The 17,486-nt window shown below is 35.7% G+C and overlaps 1 protein-coding gene across 3 annotated transcripts in view; it reads right to left on the bottom strand.

Annotated features, from left to right (window-relative positions):
- Positions 1-3,798: 3,798 nt before the first annotated feature.
- Positions 3,799-17,486, bottom strand: part of RUNDC3B (RUN domain containing 3B) — a gene marked incomplete at both ends in the record, with an annotated part of 48,492 nt that continues 34,804 nt past the window's right edge. Inside the window, 3 exons of one of the 3 annotated variants that reach the window (XM_084281440.1) lie at positions 3,799-3,944; positions 5,310-5,425; positions 5,793-5,939. In XM_084281440.1, coding sequence (XP_084137566.1) covers positions 3,799-3,944; positions 5,310-5,425; positions 5,793-5,939 — 409 coding nt within the window. The remainder of the gene's footprint in view (positions 3,945-5,309; positions 5,426-5,792; positions 5,940-17,486) is intronic. The other 2 variants (XM_084281441.1, XM_084281442.1) reach the window with 2 other exon arrangements.

Here is a 17,486-nt window from a genome sequence, read left to right as displayed (position 1 = left end):
TTCTCCTTCATCCAACTGTGAGAAGTCAAAACATATGGTGAAACTTGTGCCAAATCTGAATCGGTCAAGGCATCTTTCTGCCACTACATTTGGTACCTAAATGCAACTTTGTTCATTTCTCCCCCCCCCCTCCCCTTAAGACTAAGAAAAATACATGATCTGGAAGCTGTCATTGAAAATGCTGTGACTTCTTTTGCACTAGAGCGAAGAAAAAAGAGGTGTTGTGACAGTTCCTCATTGATAGTTAAAAGGGGAAAAAACACTCTTCATCATTGTGGACAGGATTAACAACTGCCACTGTTAATTTTCAATCTGATTAAATATTTTGCTGGATACTTAAAACAGCGTTTATAAAATATTTAGGCTTCCATTGTATGAATTGGTTATCCTGCCGTAAGAAGGTCGATACAGAATGAATTCAATAAATGCTCACTTATTCTTGGTTAATACGTGTTTAATTTTGTGTATGTTTATTTGAAGCTCTGTATTTTGTGTAAATGCATACTTTGCAGTCTTCTCAGATTCATTTAAAACAGAAAATGCTTTAGGTCAAATTGGAAAAAAATACACAGTGCCTATTAGAAACCCAGAGAGCATGGTGAATATGCTGACAGGTGCTGCATTGACCTTTTAGTTTAAGATGATATTTGTAGTGTGTGCACAACCTAGGAAATTGAAGCACATGCAGGCACTGAAGCCAGCTGCCTGTACAGGTGTTGGGGAGGAATACTCCCTCGCATTTGTGACCTGTGATAGCTTGCACATTTCACAAAGATTTAAGACAGAGGCAGGCTCCATTCCCCAATATGCCATTTGCCTGGGCTCACCTGGTTTTGAAGACCAAGTTTGCTGGTAAAAACACATGTGGTTCAACACCTGTTTCATTCAAGTGTACATCCACCTGGAGGCAGTTTCCCAGCTCTGGCTAGGGTGCATAGCACACACAGCACATGAACTGTTGCAGCCTCTCCCTTGTGAGTAGGCACTTATGGAATCAGAACTTCTTGCCTCCTCAATGCCCCCCTCCTTTCTTCAATGCCCTTTCAGTATAAGTGCTTGATATTTATTTTATTTACTTTTTGCATATTTCTATGTGCTTTACTGAATAAATAGGTGTCAGTCTTACTCGGTTATGAATAAAGTATCCCAGTGGGTGTTTGGCCTTCATGAAAATTCAGCACACGCTGAAAAACGCTTTAGTAGTAAAGATATTAGGTACAAAGTTTACAGCATATGATGCAGACAAGAGGTACTGCCCTAGGAGAGTTTGACACTGTTACCCTATTGTGATTTCCAAAGTACTTTTAGGCCTTATTTTGAGTTTCTAGTAGAAGAGAAAGAAAGCAGTAACAGCAGATTTTGGACCACACAGCAACAAAGTCTCCCTGTTTTCCAGAAAGAGAATTTGCTGCAAGCCCACTAGTACTGTAGTTTGCCAATGGTCTTATTTTGTTTGATTAAAACAGAGACAAAAACTAGTAATTAGCGATGATACAAAATGTTTAATTTACATGCAACATTTATGGAACATCAAGGCAACAAAACATACGGTTTTGGCATTTTTTCTTTTTTTTTTCTTCTTTTTTTTCTGAAAAATGATTCATGTTTAGAACTGAGAAAGACACACACAACTGATTTCCCATGCACAAAGCGACACCCAGAAACTCACAGTGGTGTCAGACTACATAAAAGACTTCAGTTAAATGACACATGAATTTCACACCAGTAGCTCCAAGAAAAGAGCCATCAGCTAACATGACTAAAGATCATGATAATAGCCCCCTCCAAAATACTGATGAAGTGGGAGAAGTGTTTAACAGCAAACAAGACTGATTAAATCACTACACCTTGATGTAGTATGTTAACTTCTGGAATCCACATTCCCTCATTGTACTTGTAGTAAAAAAATGCAACTCTAACTTACAAATTAGTATTTAATAATGTTACTCAACTGCCATGAGAGAACATGTACTTAATGCAATAACCAAAGAACAGTTACATGAAGTAATGTACATTCTGACAGTGTATGAAAGGACTTAATAAAGTTTATTACAGAGAAATTAACTAAGTGGGTTCACGAGGGCTTGAAAGACAAGGCCTGTGGAATTTTCTAAGCTGCTTTAAACTTTTCCATTAAAATGGCCTCTGCATTCGCTTACCCATCATGGATGCAGTAACCTCCAGCACTGTAGAACTACAGTTGAGACAAAGCATCTTGAACCTCATGCAGTTAAATCCAACAGTGCCTTGAGTTCCAGAGAAATGAAGCCCCACACTTACAGAGGCTGTATGTTTCCTGCAGTTTTGGTAACAGTAAGAATGAATTCTCTCTTTCAAGCCCATTCTAAGAAGACCAGACTGTTGTAGTAGTGCCAAGGTACCATTACAAGAGGCAAATCAACTAAAACCATACAGAATGTAGTGACATACTGTAAACATCCGAGAGTAAGCAATTAAAAATCTGTCTTGTATTGCAGCTACTCATGTAAACAATTTATGAAACTTCTTTGGCACAAAAAAAGCATTTTCCCTAGCACTTATAAATACAACATACTTACATGCACTTAAGTTTCTTTTAAAAAGTTACTAATCATATTGAGAAGCATTACCTTGATTAGCAAAATTCTTAGATAAAGGATCCATTGTATCTTACAAAGAATTAAGAATATAGTTTGCAATTCAAAAATTAATTTGCAAACTTCAAAACCGTCGGGTAATCTGGAAAGTTACTTTCACTTAAAAAAATGTTGCAGGCTTTTTGTATCTGTAATTTAAATAAATGGCAAATCATTTGAGAAAAGGGACTTAAATAAGATTTGCTGTATTACCTAATCAAGGAAAATACCTATTGCACTACTACAGGAATGAGAAAAACCTTTAACATGAGAATACCATTACATTGTCTTTGTTTCCCCTTTTTCAGTCTCCTTGGGATCTTGCCGATAAATGTATGATCCAAATTTCCCAAGGTACTAACCCCACCATCCTTAGTCCCTCTCTTTCTAGCAAGGCCAGTAAGCCAAAAAATTCCTCATAGAGTATTACTTGTAAGCCAGGTCACTCAAAAGCTTGAAATTTAGCAAGTTTTCTCAATATTTACAAATTACTAAGTATGATTGATTTAGATGATCAACTTGTATTTGTTATTCTCATGCAACTTTAAGAATTACTAAGAGTGTTTCAGTGTGATTCTTCAGTGCGATTCAGACATCTTGTAAGTGCCATGATGCTAATAAGAATGCAAAATCTAACATTGAATCAACTTGAGAAGAGCTCTTGGCAGGTTAAATACGCTATTTGAGGTCCTATGCAACATACACAGATGAAAAGATGGATTTTTAAGTAAAATATCTGCCTACAAAGACTGGCATTAAGGATTCCCTGTGTTTTCTGCAAGAGTTAATATTTAAAGCACTGCAGAGAAGCACTATGGCTATAGTAGGGCCAGGCTGTTAACCACTGCAAGGAGAAACAAAGGTCATGGCAGTTAAGTAGGGGACTGATTTCCAACTGCTTCATTTTAAAAATCAGCCAAAAGTGTCAGATTATATGCCCTGTACCTGACTGAGAGTTTTAAATAATTCAAGACTAAAGCAGAAAATCTGAAAAAGTCCTCTGGCAGGAAAAAAAAAAAAAACTTGAATGAAAAGAGAATTTGTGAATTAAATTGGTAACTGTGAAAAAAAAATAAATAAAGCAGCTTATTTTTAACTTAGAACTAGCAGTCTCATTGCAAGTCGTATTATAGAACATAAACCAAATGCATATAACACAAAGCTCTTCCTGTTCGTGTGCATCTCAAGATGGTGTTAAACCTGGACTCGTCATCTCTGTTGTGGGACTCGCAAGATATTCACTTGATTTCAGACTTGTTAGAGATTTGTAGCTTGCTACTGAAGTAAGAGAGCCACAAAGGCCAAGCAACGATGGAGTGTCCTCCTTCCCTGTTAAGGAAAACACAGATTAATCTAATCATTACAGCACAAGATGATCTGACCACAAACAAAAAGGGAATAGGAAAAAAAAAAAAAAATACTTTCATCTAAACTGTTACAAGTTCCTGCTTCAGCACATGCATTCATCAGAAATGCGGTTAAGGAAGAGATGTTATTTATACCTTCCCTATCCATGCAGAACAGAGATTTGCATTACAGGCTGGGCTGGTCAGTCTACATGGTGAATAGAAATTACTAATTCAAGAATTGGCTTTAATTGAGTACATTATAAATGGAAATGATATTACTAATACAGTATCAGTACTAGAGATCTTATTTTGAATCCCTGGAAAAGCGCAGAATTATCTGGAATCAGAATGTATTTTTTTCACAAAACAAAATGTTTTTGTTCTTTGTAATTTGATGTGAATTACACTCCTGACACTGGAAAAAGCCCTGCAGTGTACGAGTGGCAGTGCAAGCATCTACCCTGTCATCCAAACACACTTGACAGTTAACAAGAAACATGCTTAAAAGGTATGTGTGTACCAGACAATTCCTTCCTTCTCAGAATAGCCATTTAAGTTGTAATTTATTAGCTGAGCTGGCACAAAATAAATAAATTGATTATCAATATCTCCCTATTTCACCTTCCTGTCTCATCTGCAGAATAAAATAAATCATCTTAAACTTGAGTTTAAAAGCAAGCAGCTTAAAAAGGTAACTATTTGATAAGATAAAGAAAAATGCTTATGCTATTTTCTGTTCTGTACTCAAAATACTACTATTTCAGAAGTCTTCCCAAATTTTTCTGCTCTTCACAGTTGTCCACAAGATGGAGCAGTTAAACTTTGATAAGCATACAGATTTTGAAGGGGGCGGCATATTACATTTATGTTCTAGCACAGCCCATATCATGTTTTTTGGTTTTGTTTTCAAAACCATACGCATTATCAGGCTGCATCTCCACAGATTACCACAAATTAATGTTGAAAGCAAGATGTAAGAATGACAGTGGTACTTGCAAATCTAGTGCCTTTAAATTTTCTTTTAAAAAACAGGAGTGGGATTAAGGTTTGATTTAGTTATAGCATGAAGATGCCTTTCTCAGGTTATGTGATGTATCCATCACATAAAGAAGACAGGCTTAGCCTAGCCTTGAACACACCGCAAAGTCCTGTTTGGGAATGAGAGGGAGTCTTGAAGAAATGCAGACTTAATTGAAATATAGTACTTAGAGAAACAGAAAAAAAAAGCGTAACACAAGAGAAAAGATGCACTTCAATCTCTTTCCCAGACTGAAAATTCACCTCATGGGGTCTTCGTGAACCACGAAGAATAAAAGAAAATGAACCCACTGGCATAGCTCTGTACCTTCATTTAACAAGTTTATTCCATCCTGCTTTCCATCCTGTGAGTGGCCTGGATCCAGAGAGGTTTGAGAAAGACTAACATCTGCTGAAAGTTGGTCCAGACTTTGAAAACTTTTTCTGTAAAACAAGTAATAAGTTTAAATAATAACACATTTAAAGATCCCACTAGAAATATTTTCCACAAAACGATTTTTTTTAGAGAAATAACTAATGAAAAAAAATATTAATCTTTCTTCACTTAATCAGTCTGTTTTTTGTTTCCCAAAAGATTGTTGTTTATTTTTTATTTATTTTTTTATTACTTTTTTTGTGAAAACTTTTTTTTTCCCCTAATCCAAAGGAAGGAAATTTTCATGTTAAGTGAGAAACACAGAATTTTTCTAACAGATATTTCAAATAGAATACATTTAAGAGTATGCTATGGGAAATACATAATTTTGAGTTTTTCTGTTCCTTTAAAGGTGAATCTAAATATTCAACTTACTCATCCCATTGTTGATTGTGCTTTCTATAGAGTAGAGTGTCCAAGGCAACAGCATTGACATCCAGAGCTCCTGGGGAAGGCCACTGATTGGTGAGGTGAGTAGTTAATTCTTGTCTTGATCTCAAGTCATTATTCTTTAGTACAGTCCTGTGAATACAAAAAAACAGTAAATCTGAGTCTATTAAAAACAATTCTTTAAAGTACAAAAAGAAAAACAAAACAAGTAGTCCCATCCAAGTCAATACTCTACTTCAAGTGACTGACAGACTGCAATTTTCATAAACCATCATAAGCGGGTTCACTTTTCCTGGGGAAGCAACTTAAGAACAGGAAAAGGTAAAATAACATTCTTCCTGCAAAAGCATTAAAAAACAGCATCATTTTAAAGATGCTTTCTGTCTGCATAATGGTAATTAACAGACCAACTACTGGAACATAATTCCCTTTTTCCTCCCAATTCTGTGGGCTTTGAAGTGCAACCTGCCTCCTCCTCACCCTGAAATAAGTGTTTTGGGGGAATGAACTAAAACCCAGACATGTTAATTCCATTACATGCTTCCAGGCAAAACAAGACACAAAGTTATTCTGCGTTTTATCACCTTACAGTTTTTAGTAAAGTATATTTCTCCATTACTGAAAACACGTTAGTGGAGGTACCTTACAATTCAAATCAGTTTTGCTTCTTAGCCTTATGAAGCAGATAAGTTTTCTAAAGTTCTAGAAACAAGGAAGCTAATATGCTAACATCAGAAATCATCTACCAAAAACAATATAGAAACTAGGAGAGTATAATGGTTATTCAGGTTCCAAGACGACATTAGCCTTTTTCCAGTAGTAAAAGGCAACCTCCAGCCTACTCTTGTGCTGTTGTTTAACTTAAGCAATATTATTTTTATTTCTAATTTACACATAAATTCTAAAATCTATGAAAACTAGGCAACAGTACATGCTGCTTTGCTAGTTTTAAAACCTGTGGCCTGAAGCAAATAGCTAATGTTGCAGTATCTCCATACTGAATGTACTCTGGAGTTCAAAGCCAAATGCCATGCTGTTATCTGAAACACCAAACTGCACAGTGAATTGAAGAACTATTGATGGCAGACACATGTCCATATGAATTAACAAGTATTATTTTCAGCAGGTCTATTTTTACAAAGCAGTTTTTAATTCTCATGATACCTGAACTGTTTAGACAGGAACCTCAACAAGGACACATAATCCCACCCAAAAGACAAAATTCCCCACAAAGCAAGGTAAGACAGTAGTGAGTTCAGTAAGCAATTTCTAGTAGCTGAGTTTGAGAGAGGAGACAGTTACATGGCAGTTTTGCAAGAGAAAGCATTGAAGCACCAGAGTGAACAAAACTATTTTCAGGAAACTTTTCTCAAGAAGAATTCCATCTCAAAATGAAATTGTGGATGCCTCATCCATTCCTGGAGGTGTTCAAGACCAGGTTGGACAAGGCCCTGGGCAACCTGATCAAGTGGGCAGCATCCCTGCCTATGGCAGGGGTTTGAAACTGGATGATCTTTAAGGTCCCTTCCAACCCGAGCCATTCTATGGTTCTGTGAATTCCCGCAGCTTTTGTGCAAGATTTTTGTACATCAGCTATTCTACCCTGGGATCTCCCTCAAGTTTCTGCTCTCTGAGGTGTGTATGAAGGAAACACTTTCATAGCTTGAAGCTCTCCATAATTTCAAATATCTTTTGTGTTACTCACTTCCCTGTGGTGTTTCCCTAATCCCCGGGGGTACCTTGAACATTAAACAGGTCTGTTAAAAGGCTTGTTGGCCTGAGGAAGCTGAATCACTGACCTGGCAAGTCACTATGAGGTTAGATACCTGGGCTGCACAACCTCCTGACCCAGGAGGGCTTGCGTGCTTTCAGTGAGGTTTCCTAACAGGACACCCAGTGTATATTAGCAACAACGCACACAGTAACTAAATGCAAACTCATACACGTATATGTAAATTCCCATCTGGGCGACTCCTGTACATTATCACCACACAACTCAGCAGCTATGCTAGGTTACTAAGAAATAAATACAGTGAGTGAGGAGGATAAAAAACTACACATCTGCAGACAAGTTGCTAACAGTAGAATTTCGGTATTTTACATGAGTTTCTATATCAAGGCTTGCTCCACAAATCCTCATGCTACTGTAACCTGAAATTTCATCCTTGCTGCATGGAAAAAAGTTCTGAAGCAATGCCTAACTAAACTCTTCCAAGGATTTTAGAGCAATAACATTTGAAGACAGTACTGGGAGTTCACAACTTAAAGTTCTCCACCACGCTAAGCAAGGGAAACAGGCACTACATAGGATACAGAAGTAACTCTTCTCATATTATTTTTTATATAAAAATATCCTTGAATATATAAAATCAGTCCAAACACAGTATTCAGCTTTTATGAAATAGCAATATAGATAATAGGAAATTTGAGAAAATACTCATAGCAGGTGCTAGGAGTTCCTACCTATTCTTTCAGCTTTGCAAATTATTTAGCTGTCTGTCCTCTTGCAGTCATTCTTAAAGCATCACAAGATTTATCTGCAGCAAGCATTTGTGAATGGCACAGTTCGCAAACAGCTATTCTTTCATGATAAACAAAGGCAGTATCAATTCACATACAATAACCAGACTTATTTTCAGAGTCAAAGTATGAAATTGCACAGTTTACATCATTCTCAAACTCCCAGTCATCATAAATCAGTAGTGATACTGCCACAAACTTTCAAAAAGGGGAAGAAACGGAGACAAAAGGTTTACCACACAAGCTAAAAAAGGAAGCAAATATGATCACATTTTAGTGAAAACAAGCATGTGAATTTCCAAACACTCAATGTGAAAAATGATCCTCTATATTATTGAGTGCTCCCCTACTCTAATGATTGGTCCAAAGAGGCATTCTGGAAGAAGCCTCAAAAGGCAATGATTTATTTTATCCAAGGCAGAATTAATTTCTACAGTAGAACTCTATTCGCCAGAATGCCAGCATTGTAACTAGTGCTGATCAGCTCTAGGTTGCAATACTTCAACAGCTCAAGTAGGACTTTTCTTAATAATCATAATGAGTGCAATGAAGATTAGAGCATTTCTCCACATGCATAATGTCAGACTGTATAACCAAAAGAAGAATATTACTATTGAAACTTATATATCTGCCAGTATAGCAAAATAAGTTATCTATATAAAAAGTTTCTGAGAAAAAAAAATAGAATAAAGACTCAAAACAAAAATAAGAAACAAAGAATTGGTGGACAGCTACAAAAGGCAAACAGGGATATTGGTGACATTTCTAAATTTCACAAAACATTCAAGAATAAAATGCAAATTTAGCATTTTTTGTAATTTACACACACACACAGGAAATCTCTGGGTCTCGATTGGAAAATATCTCAAATCTGTGGCAAAGTGATACATGCAATCTTCTGCATAAAATGATGAAAGCAGGCCTGCAGTAAAACATACTAAACTGGAAAGGCCTATGTACGAACAGATTTTATTCTACCACCTCAGCTCTGAAGAATGAAACACTGGCAAGAAGTACCCGCTGAAAAGCAGCTGTAGACCAAGCAAGCAAGACTCCAAGCACAGACTTGTCATAAAAAGCATCACTTAAATGGAACAAAATCCCTAAACCATCCAAACCAAAGAATAATATTAAAGATCAAACTATACAGCTTTAATTTTATATATAATTTGATAAAATATCATTCTATTCATAGTGGTTTTATAGCTGTGATGATTTCAGGATGACGCCATATAAGGCCTGGATAAGATAAACTAAGCCATTTAACACAGGGGTAAAAGCAGCATGACTCCGTTTGAATGGAAGAAAGGCAGCGTGTGAGATATGGCTTAACAGGGCAGGGCATCCTGGTGAGACTGTAGAGTGCAGAAAGTTTTATGGAGAGTAGAGAGAATGTGTAAAAATGGACTCAAAACAAAGGAGAGGGCTTAAACTTATTTATGATACATCATCTAAACTAGAAATGAAAAAAAAATCTTGGCTGAATGCTTCTGAACTTATTTCCCACATTCAGTGTGATATCTACCTGCAATCATTTCCATCCCTTTACAATCATGTTGGCAAAGAAGTAGCAGAAGCTGTCTTTTGGGACCTAAAGATACAAAATAATTATTTTTCTCCTGCTCTCAATGTTTTTGCCCTAAGCAGTTTTTATCACAACAAATATTTTTATGAAATACCCTCATATTGTGTTTAAAGTTCTGAAAAACATTTAAAAAAATGGCAGGCAGAGAGAAGACATTTCTAATTTTTTGGAAGTGATTACTGAACTGCTATTTTTGTACTGAAAGATGGTAAGTAAAAAACCTAGTCCTTCATCCAATAAACTTGCTTTCATCCAGTGAGTAACAGGAACAGCCAGAATATTAACATCAGGTTTGTGCAGCTGCTCACAGAACCATCTCCACATGCTTTTGACTTGCAGTGCTTAAATTGTGTATTTAAGGAGTAAGGAAAAGTGAGAGCAGTGAAATCTTATTACAGACCTCAAGATAATCAAAGTAGAAGAAATCAGCAAGCAAGTATTCTGGAGAGTACCTTACAAAGACAGAGCAAGTGAATACTAGTGGAGAAGGATGGTTATTTCATGACTTACATTTTTGAGATGATTTATTAAGGACAAGCAGAATACCATTATGTACAGTACATGCACAATAACAAAATGCAATAAACAAATTACTGATCTACAGTCTGTTGCCCTTTCAGTTGTTCTGGTACAATCGTTCAGGAGCTATTCCAAAAAAGGATCACAAAAACAATTGTTTTTTTGTTTTTGTTTTTCTTTTAAAGTAACCTTTCAAATTTAATTAATGAGCTAATTCCATAGTTCTACTTGCACTAGCATTGCTTTTGGCAGCTCAGCTCCTTCTCAGAAAGATACAAAATTGTTCCTCTGAATTAACACATCTAAAACTTCTGTAACTTAAAATGTGACCTGATTCATTTTGTTCATTTATAGGGGAGAAACGGGAACAGGATACAGTCTGCACACAGGGTTCCTGTGTACAAAACGCAAATGATATAAAAACGTGATTATCTTTACTTACTTACTATCCTGTAATGATATTTATCTCTGGGAATTTAAAAATAGATTAAAAAAATAATAATTTCAAGTGCAAATAAAGCTAATATAGAAAAGCCTCATCTTGACAACCATTTCTCTGGTCTCACTTCAGCTAAATACTGTTTCTAATTAGCCCTGGGTTTATGTCATTGGAAGACATTGTCTCTGGAAGACCCATTTACATAGATTTTGTTGTTTAATAAAAAAGGTAGTTCAATTTCCAGTTATACCTACGAAAAACCAGTAATTTCTTACCTGCAAGTTTAATTTCTCCAAATCCAGAAAATGCCAGTCCAGTTGGCAATTTGCCCTCCTACCAGCAGATGGAGACAGGAAATAAACCAAACAGACTAATTCCCTAAGAAAGGGAATTATATCAGATGAATGCTCCAGTTCAAGAACTACCTGAGTAGTGAAAAGTAAAAGTGAAAATAAAAGCTTAAAAATAAAAATAAAAACATTTGAATAAGAAAGAACAAGCTTTAAAACCATTATTTAGGACAGGAAATATGGAATGCAAACTCAAATTGATAGCATACATGGATATAACTGAAATCTGCAAGAGCAACTCTAAAACAAAAGGGAACTCTCAAACTGTCAGTAGTTTAGCAAGACAGTGAGGTGTCTGGACTGGTATATCATTGGACTTTGAGAAATTAGATCAGCAGGTATGAAGATGAGTTACTTACCAGTGGATTTTGATGCTGTAACATATCACCTCTCTCAGGTGTGTGCCCAGTGCACAGGCACAGTATTCCCCAAATTTGATGCCAGAGCTCCCAGCAGACTTTCTAATGGCAGCCGCTGCAGTGAAAAAAAAGCAGGCATGTCCTACCACACCAGTTTTCTTACTGTTTCTGACTGGCCAACAGATCTTCGTGTTAACAGCAATGGTACTGAGGTGTGCCACAGAAGAGATTCCCTTGATGCTTCTTCAGCAACCTTTTTAGTCCTCCTTTCATATCCCCTAGAGGTCTTGAAACATATCCTCCAGCAACAAAATTACCGTCATCAATTTTATACATCTTTTCATCTCCTTGACCTTTACAGCTGCAGCTTGACTCTTGATTTCTAATCTAATTACAATGGAGATTTTATTTCAGAATACAGACATCATCCAGAATGGATACAAACACACTACAGTTCAATTTGCATGTGCTCATTAACATACTACAGGAGTGCAGTATGGACATCTCCTCTTCTTGGACAAATAACCAAGCCCAATTCCTCTGGAGGAGGATAACGGGCAAATTCCAACCAACTTTCCTGGATATCAAGTCGTGACTGAAGGCAAAAAAAAAAAAATACAGAAAATAAAACAAATGAACCTGACTAGCAACCAAATCATTTAAAAAAAAAAAAAAAAAAAAAAGAGAGAGAGCGCTTTTAATTCTGTTCTTCAACTTTTTTTCCGGCAGATGAACTGAAAGAACTCCTAGAAAAAACAGGGGGGGTTGTTTTGTTTTAGACAGATTATCAAATTTGCCTTTAGTAAATAATCCCTCAAATAGTTTGTTATTCAATGGATAGTAAGGATTTTTCCACAGCAGCTACATAAAGACAAACTATCTGTCCATAGCTGAATCTCTTCTAAAAGGACACTTCTAAAGGAGTAGCAGGCAGGGGGAAAAAACAAACAAACAAACCAAAACCAACCAAAACTAAAATCAGAACAGATCTGGAAAACTGCACCAGAACAGTAGTCTCGTCAATAATCTGTTGCTATTTTAACATGTTTCCTTTGCATTCAGTAGAAGCAGAAAATCAACTGTAAAACAGTTACATCCAACATAAGATAGATCTCTATAGAAAACTACTTGGCAAAACTAGCATATAAACTCCATTAGAATGTCATGGGTCTAACTTTAAAAAAAAAAAAAAAAAAAGTGAGTATGGATATTGACTCTTAATGACTCTTCTTTTAATGTGAAGGACAGAAAACCATGTTGGTTTGGAAAAAAAAGAAAAGGAAAAAACAATGTAGCTTCAGAGTCTAAGGCAATTACAGAATGAGAAGAATGCAAGATAAAAATCTGATCCAAGGAGAATGGGAAGCAAAGCAAAACAAAATGTAAAAGCTCTGAACACAGGACATTTAAAACGAAGAAATGGGAAGGAAAGAAAAAGGAAGCAAATAAAAATATTTTCCAGGTGTTATCTGGTTCATAATTTGGGTATCAAAATAAGGAAAAAATTATGTTAAGTGGCTGCATAAGTAAACCTTAAGGACAAACATAATAAAGGCCAAACTAAATCTCAGCCACTTGCCACCCAAAAAGAAAGGCAGCTAGTAAAAGCCTCTTGGTCAACAAATCAGTTAACAAAATACATACTTACTTGATTATGACTTAAAGCATTTTTTTTTTAATTTATTTTAAGCCTTTCAAGAAATCACTTCTCATGTTTTAGTGTAACAAAACACTAAAAAAATCCTGACACAAAGCCTTATAACTAAATATCAAAGAATGAAAAATATATTGCTTTCTAAGTTTTTTTTTTTAATTATCATCCTTTAAAAGAAAAAATACATTTCTGTGACTGCATGTGTATGCACACTGGTTAAGTCTGTTTTCATCTACTCAAACTATTTTCATTTTATAAAAACTTTAAATCTTGTTCTGAAAGTATACAATGTATTTTCCTATTCCTTTTTACTGGAATAAACATAATTTATATTGATTTAATCAGATAAAAAATAGCCAAAATAAATTCTAATCTAAGGTAATTTAAATATTTTCATCTGTCTAAGCAATATTAAAATAGATTGACACTATATATCAATGACAAAGTATCACTGATATCTCACATCTTTCATCTCTGAAAATAGAATACTTACCATACTAACCTAGCACTATTCTACGCGCACAAAAAACGTGTCTATTTTTACTATTCGACATTTAAAGTCTGTCTTAATTGGGTGTTAAACTTCATGTGGTTTGTGTTTTATACATTAGAAGAACATATATGAAAAAAAATGTTCAACTCTTCTTGTTTACTAGTTTTTCCTATAAGTATCAAGGAGCAAACCTCTAGTAAATGAATACAAGAGCAAAGAAATGAAGCAAGAAAAATTCGGAATCTCAGAAGCAAATAGCAATTCAAGTCTAGTTATCTAAATGGGTAGAGCAGATGAAGATCAAATTCAGTCTCCATTTTTGCATTCAACGAGTTGCTGATTACATATTACAACTGGCTTACCCTATTTTTAGTTGATATCTATCCACTCTGTTCACAGTGCAAACATCAAATTTCAAAAATCCTTTTATGAAATCCAAGTCTCAGGTTCACCTATTCTAGACATGAGATAATTCTGGAGTTAAATTTGGAATGGAATTGAAAGGAATAAATTTATACTTCTTGTACAGGTTCTTTAGCATTGCAATGCCAAAGAAAATATTCTTTTTCTGCCACATTTCAGGTAACATTAACTGAGGATGGAAATCCATAATCCATACAATATGCTTCCCTACTGGGAATATGGATCATTAGCCTTGAAGTCCTCAAAGGGCCAATATTTTTCATTCCTAATTGGAAAGGCCTTACTTTAAATTCTCCATTGGATAAACATTCTGGAATTTGGAAAGCGTACAGTGCTAATGTCCTGCTAACTTAAAGCTTTCTTGCTGTGCCACTTTAGTTACTATGCCTTTATCCGTGGAAGCATAGCTATGGAAGAAAAGAGAAAGGATGCCACTATAAAGACAGATTTTAATATTCCATATTAGCAATACAACAAAGGTGGGTTTTTTTATTATTAAAAATATAGAATGGCTTTTTTTTTTTTAAATTATTATTAAAAAGCCATTAGAATGGAAATAAGTATGCAAAATTGTTCAATGAAAGTCCTCAAATGAAAGATTCTCAAATCTACTAAGAAAAATAAGGAAAAAAAATAGAGAGAAGAGAGAAAAGACTCCTAGCAACACAGTATTTTCCACCTTAGAATCAGCCAGCATTTTGCTGCAGATACATGACCACTGCTTGTCCCTGATGACACCAGTAACATAAAAGCCTTTTATAAAAGACTTTTATATATATTTTAAAATAAACCTTTTCATGCCACTACTTAAAAGTTCAGAATCAGACTTAAAATATGAGAATTTAAAAAGAAATCTCTCAACTGCATCTTGCGTACTAAGTCCTCTTCTTCAGGCTGCTATCAATCCAGAAAGTTTGGGTTTCCTGCAGCATAACAGACCCCCCCCAGGCCCTCTGGGTTGTAAGAATACTGTGTCTTCCCTCAGGTCCAAGTCTTGGCTGCAATTTTGTTTAATTCTGCATGTTTCTTTACTCCGTTGCTCTGTATTGCAGGAAATCTACGTACTGAACCCAGCTGTAGACCTTTTCCTCGTTACACTTTCAAGCAAAAAGAACACTCCCATGTCTTGGCAGATCTGCCTCACTGGAAACAGGACTTCTCTTGCTGCCTATCCACGCCTTTGTGAAACACAGAAGGCATTTATACAATAATGCAGCAAACTTCAAAGGAAAGAATTCCTCAGAAACAAAATCAAAACCACTGCGTACACTAAACAGTTACGCCATCTGTCAGAATATGCAATATTTTTCTAAGATATGTTTCACAAGTTAAAAAAAAAAAGAAGTACTGATTGTGAAAACAAGGAGCTGAGAACAGACCAGACTGCGATAATGAAGTTTTAAAACTGATGCTGCAAATCTACGGGAGACAGGACAGCATGATAAATAACTGTGTGCCTAACGTGAACTCTGGTTTGACAGTGAGGATCCATGAAGGCTTTAAAAGGAAAGATGAATTAACACTCAATTTTGATGTTTTGATGTTCTAGTAAAGAAATTCACCAAATAGATCAAACAATAAATTTTAATATTCTAGTTCTAACAAACTGGATTTACTATACTTATGAAGTTGAGCCAATATTTTTTTTTTTTTTTTTTTTTAGAAAAAAGCTTTACAAGAGGACTATCTGAAAACAAAGGTTAGATAGCTAAAGAAATGCCCCAATTTTCCCTTTTCTCTAGATGATGTAGCTTTTGAGGGAAGATTACAAAAGCAGGCAACCCACATTTATAGTTTTACTCATGAGGGAACACAAACTGCAGGTTAGGATTTCAAACCTTTTGCTCAGACTCTTCTGTTTCTACCTCCTTGGATGAGCTTCTCTCTGCTTTGTCCTTGACAGAAAGGTTATAGCCTACAACCTCTACAACCTTGTGCCCTCCCAAGGTGTGCCCTTCCCCTGCCTGCTCCTGGGCCAAGTATTTGTGGCAGCACTCTGAAGGCACTCAAGTAGCTCCAAACCAAACCTTACAAATGGACAAAAAGCACCAATACTACTGTCATAAGCGAGTTTCTAACTAGGGCATGAACTGTCTTTGGAAGTGAATCATTTCTGCTGCAAAGAATACATCTTCCTCTAATCTGCAGTTAATCTAACTCCAAAATAGATCTGTTAGGACACGGTGCATTTCAAACAAAGAGAAGCTCATTTTGCCAGTCATGAATTTACTTCAGCAGGCATGAATTTACTCTGGCATGCTGCTCTCAGAACAATTATGACTGTGCTCAGGTGCTGCTGAGAATGAGCTAATGTATTTTTCTGAAAGGCTGGGAGGATATCTTAGCCTGAGCTCGATGCAGTGCTGAAAAATATATGTGAACACAGTGTACTCCAGCAGTCAATACCTGGAAGACAGTGAAGCGTAAGCAGCAGGCTGTGCACCGCTCAGAAGTGGAAACATGCACAGACCATTTGCTCTAATTTCAGTGTCACTGTTGCAAACAGTCTCTCAGGGTTGCAACTAAACTGCCATTTACAGCCTCTACAAAGACATTGATATTATCCAGATAGGAACTGCATCGCTGAGTCCATCAGACAGGTAGATTAAAATCTTAAGAACGCAGTACAAGCATTATTTGGGCCTTGAAAAAAACTGACTATTTCCAAAGTAACAGCCAGACAAATTAAATAAATCTAACTTCAAGATCTGCTAAATCATATGAGAAGTTCTTAATTATACAGACATGCTTAATACAATGTGATACATGAGCATCACTACAATTTAATTTGAGTCTTATTTGTGCCATAACCAAAGACAGAACTCCAATCACAGAGGAGTTTCCTTGAGTTTCCTTCCCTGCATGTACCCCTCCACAAAGCACCAGAACAAAACAGTGATGTGGGGAGAAACAGCAGGAGGAGATAAACAGAGAGCTATAAAACAATAAAGCAACTGACAAAGCTAAGAAATATATTCTCAATATATGGGATAAATTATATATATATATATTTTTTTTTTTTCATTTATGTATGTACGTATTTTGCACCCATGGGGAGAAAGAGGTCATACCATCTTACATCAGGCATACTGGCCTAAAAACCCGAAAAATACATTAGAAGAAAATCAGTATTAGTAAAAATTACACATATCACTCTCATTATTACAACAAAATCACAGCAGAAAAAGATATATGTTTTGAAGCATTTAACGTTGAGTTTTACCTTTGTTTACAATGCTTTCCTTTTTCCTTAGCATTTAAATTATTTTTTTTTTCTGGTAAAGTGATTAGCTTTCATAACATCAGTGAGTCACTATCCAGGAGATGAGTCACTATT

This window comes from Netta rufina, assembly GCF_964035555.1.
Source record: "Netta rufina genome assembly, chromosome: 2".
NCBI lineage: Eukaryota > Metazoa > Chordata > Aves > Anseriformes > Anatidae > Netta > Netta rufina.
The sequence above is the reverse complement of the archived record's forward strand: the minus strand, read 5'-3'. Positions and strand labels throughout refer to the sequence as shown.